Below are 4,550 nucleotides of genomic sequence, written 5' to 3'. Positions count from 1 at the left end.
AGATTACCTCTTTACAATTCACAGAGTGTTTTGCCAAGATAATACAATTTCTGTTGCCTAACAATGGCTAAAAGTCCAGCGGCCAATGAATCCTGGATGTACTTAAGTCGGTAAAATGAGTCTTTTTCTCCAGGTGTTGCAAGCTAATAAGACCGGACTGCGTTGACAATATAGCAAGAGTCAGAGTTGGTATTCCACTTTCTTTGGAGCCTAGATCATCCAATGCCGGATTCCCTACAGGACCATGTCCCTATTATCATGCCAGCAAACCCCCGTCCCCCACATCTGCAACTAGACCAACTCTGAAGTCGCCAACGTCGTTCCCTTTGTTAAACTCTTGTTATTATCAAGATGTTCGTCTTCCAGACAAATTTCAAGCTGACATAAACAAAATCTTTGAGATTTTTATTACTGTAGAGAGATTTATGTTATGATCGTCCATGCCAGCAGATGGCTAGATAATCCCGAATTCAAGAGGCATTGTTAAACCAATAAAAATGTCCGTTAAAAAAGAGGAATCTGTAAAAGTAAAGAAATACCAGTTGTCATTACCTTTCTAAAACAAAAGTATACATTATACAGAAATTGTGGAAGCTAAATGAAAGAAAACAACAATGTAAGGAAACAGATAGTAGCACAAACAAATTCACAATCTTACTTATTTCAAAATTCAGTACGCTATATTTTTAGTCAATGTACACACATAAACATGATGATACCATGCCTAATAATGCAAAATTACTATAATAATATGTAGTATACTTTTTTTTTAAATTTACTTATTTTACACGCGAAACTGAGTTTTGTATGTTGTTACAAAATGTTTTTTTTTTAAAGTAAGAAAAGAAACATTGAAAAAGTCGAATGAAAAAATATCAATTAGAAACTGAATACAAATATATTTAACCTATTTTAATACATGCATGTTTAAACACGCGTTTTTGTTTATTTGTTTGACAATAAGTAAACAGAAAACAGATAAGGAATATGTTATTAACAATTTTTTTTATTTTGATATAGGCTAATTAAGTAATCTTAGGTCATCTTGGATTTTTTCTACAATAGATGTTCTAGCAGGTATGAATATTTTTATATATTATATATATATATTTTAATTCAAAACAATATCCACTTTCGTTTTAGCCATTGTGTTCTATTTGGTATTTAAACAGGGAGCTTTGCCCATCGGGGCAATATACGCCCGAAGTTTTAAAGAAAACTTTATATTGGTGTCTGTGTGTTTATAGGATATATATTTTTTAATTCAAAACAATATCCACTTTCGTTTTAGCCATTGTGTTCTATTTGATACTTAAACAGGGAGCTCTGCCCATCGGGGCAATATACGCCTTAAATTTTTAAGAAAACTTTATATTGGTGTCTGTGTGTTTATAGGAGAGGTATGGGTTGATGGTGGCAGGTAATGCGGCTGTGGGTGAGGGTTGCAGGGGAGGGGTGCGGTGGCGATACTAAAACACAATAAACTTTTATTTTTTTTTTGCTGGAGTTGTAAGGGTGGTGGTGGGTTAATATTGGATGTGGTAATAATCTGGACTGTTGCACTCGGCACTACCTATATTCCAAGTTTCAGGTCAATATTTTGAATAGTTTTTAAACTGTGCATGAAATATTGATTTGACATTTAAGCTCAGTTTGTGACATTGATCTTTGACCTACCAATCAAGCTCATTCGCTCTACACATCTCCACTTCGAAACCAACCTATTTGCCAAGTTTGAAGTCAATACCTTGAATGGTAATAAAGTTGTACTCTGAACATGAAATATCCCGGACAGATTTGACATTGACCTTAATCTTTGTCCTAATGACCTGTTTCATGAGCTCTACACATCGTCTTATCGCAACCTACCTATATCACAAGGCTGATGTCAATATCTTGAATGGTTACTAAATTATGATCCAGAAACGATATATGAAGTCTGATCTGACCTTTTATCTCAGATTTTGACCTTGACCTTCGACCTACCGACCTGAATCAGGCGCTCTGCATATTGTCTCATCGATACTTACCTTTATGAAAACTTTGAAAGTAATAACTTGAATTGTTTTTAAATAATGCTCCGTACACGAAGTATGACGGACAAATATGACCCTAAAGTTTCATTTGTGACCTTGATCTTTGACCTACTGGTCCAGTTCTTGCGCTCTGCAGATTGCCTCCATATGCCAAGTTTTAAAAAAGAATGCCTTGAATAGTTATCAAATTACACTCCGAATACGAAAGCTGATGGACGGGCGGACAGACGGAAGGACTGACAGACGCCTATGCCATAACACAATGTGCGTATAGTTAGATTTATGCAATAAATTCAATGTAGTCTATATTGTATTGTCAATGTCATGCATATCTATATTAAGATGCACATTTGTTAAATTCACTGCTACTATTTACCCCGTTGAAGCTGCGAAGGATCAAATGCTTATAGTTTTGACGGTTGCATGGCAAGTCATTCGCACAGGACATTAAAAATCAATTTCAGCATTTTACTTCGCTCTAGCAAGTCTGTGTTTAGCAACAGACTAGTCAATAGCACAAACCGTGGACTGGCGATTTAGATAAGGTGCATTTAATAAACAAGATAACATATATAACTACGATGTTATCTATTTTCTATATTGGTATGTTCAACTATAAACATTTTTTTTCAGATTTCAGTGATAATGGCTGAAAATACTGAGCAAACTGACAAGGGAGATAACCTTTCCTGCCTCATTCAAGACACTGTCCTGTCATTACAGGAAAATGTTAAATGTGAAAAAGCGATTAAACTTCAAAAGGCAGTTGCAGCTTGCATAAATATTTTTCTCGCCGAAGTAACTAAAGAAGAACCTATGTTCAAACCTGCTGAGTTGATTCAGGTAGGAAGTTTTGCGGAAGGAACGAAAATACTAGAACCGGATGAATTCGATTTTCTTGTTGTAATAGATGAATTATCCAAACCAGGGGCTGTCGCTATAGATAATGATCTTGAAAAAATCCAAGGTCAAACACATCTTCCACATTCCGGATATGTCACCTTGGTTGTAGCAGACGACAATTTAAAAACCAAATGGGAGAGGTATTGTGAAAATGGTTTGTTGCAATGTTTTCAAAACTCGATTGATCGTGCAAGATTTGGAAGTATCTTTATCAAAGTTATACGAAAATTCTACAGTGAACATGTACCCGTAAAGAAAGCAGATGCAGTGATAACTTGCTCCTCTACAGAAACAGATTTTTTAAATTGTGCCATGGTAATGCCGGCGGTTAACGATATAGCTTTGAATCTGAGGAGAGTAGAATTCAAAACACCAAATGTGCTGATAGACTTTGAACTAGATGGTATGAAAATAGGTGTTGATCTATCACCTGCAATTCGATATTATAGTATCACAGATTGTTTCAAACCGAATGACTGTGCTGGTGTCGCCTTATCAGATGCAATTTTAAACCGCGAATCCCTTTTGTTAGTTGCAAACAGAAACTTTGACTTCCGGGTAACAGTTACGGAAGCGGAAGTTGGTTATATTCAACGTATAATGAAACACGAACATAAAGTGATCTATATATTTCTTAAATATATAAATTACTCATTCACAACAAAAAATAAGAAGTGGGAACCCTATTCTTCATACATGCTGAAAAACATTTGCCTTAGGCATGACCTGAATTGCCAACATGAAACGAGAACAATCTCATCCTGCTTCAAGGACGTCTTAGAAGAGCTGAATGCGTGTTGTTCTAAATTAGAAATAACAAGTGCAGTAAACTCTAAAATCGACTTGTGTGCAAGTTCAGCCATGCCGGATAAAATGACTTTTGGATATAGACAATATGTTGTTGAGGCTTTGACACAAATATCCCAACAGGCAGTGAATATTCATACTTTAGAAGACTTCAACAAACTATTAAACAGCACTGTTGAAAATTGCCTTAAACGATTTCGAAACAGAATGGATGAAACACGTTTTAGCATGGTATGAAGCATAACAGTCATGTCTAGGGCATTAGCCATAAGACATTATTCAAAATGAAAAAGAAAACGCAGTGAAAATATTGTATATTTGTTGTGTCAATCCCCAAATGCTAGTGTGCTAGAACAAGAATACGTGATTTATAATGTTGAGCATTAAACAATTTATCTTTCAATGTAGGATTGCAATAAAGTTTTTCACTGAATCAGATGTTTTTATGCGTAATAGTATTAACCTGTTCATCTGAAGTTTTCTATATTTGTCTTCCTTTAATATATAAATAAAGCTGATTTTTTTTACATGTTTGCTGCTTTTTTTTTATCACGAATATAGACATTTAACTGTTATTGTTATGCTAATGTCGCCAGATATTAATAAAACTATCATTTCTACACCCAGCAAAATCTTTCTGTACATCTGGGGTGTATGTGTTATAAATTGAAAACTGCATTTCATGCGTCTAATGGCCCTTTCACGCTTGCGTAGAATCAACCTTTATTATACGAAATTCATTTTGAAAATATTTCTGAAATGTCTAGGTCTGCAGCTCTCAAATACGGAAATATCTTACACCCG

At 34.9% G+C, this 4,550-nt stretch overlaps 1 protein-coding gene across 1 annotated transcript; it reads left to right on the top strand.

Moving 5' to 3' along the window:
* Positions 1-954: 954 nt before the first annotated feature.
* Positions 955-4,188, top strand: LOC123560404 (uncharacterized). Its single transcript, XM_045352599.2, has 2 exons — positions 955-1,077; positions 2,670-4,188. The coding sequence occupies exon 2, from the start codon at positions 2,682-2,684 to the stop codon at positions 3,981-3,983; it is 1,302 nt and encodes a 433-aa protein (XP_045208534.2). The 5' UTR covers positions 955-1,077; positions 2,670-2,681; the 3' UTR covers positions 3,984-4,188.
* Positions 4,189-4,550: the final 362 nt, after the last annotated feature.

The sequence above is a fragment of the Mercenaria mercenaria genome, chromosome 10, assembly GCF_021730395.1.
Source record: "Mercenaria mercenaria strain notata chromosome 10, MADL_Memer_1, whole genome shotgun sequence".
NCBI lineage: Eukaryota > Metazoa > Mollusca > Bivalvia > Venerida > Veneridae > Mercenaria > Mercenaria mercenaria.
This window is presented reverse-complemented; position numbering and strand designations above follow the sequence as displayed.

Excerpts from the sequence above, each read along its gene's own strand:
- LOC123560404 (XM_045352599.2), top strand. The coding sequence starts at position 2,682 with ATGGCTGAAAATACTGAGCAAACTGACAAGGGAGATAACCTTTCCTGC.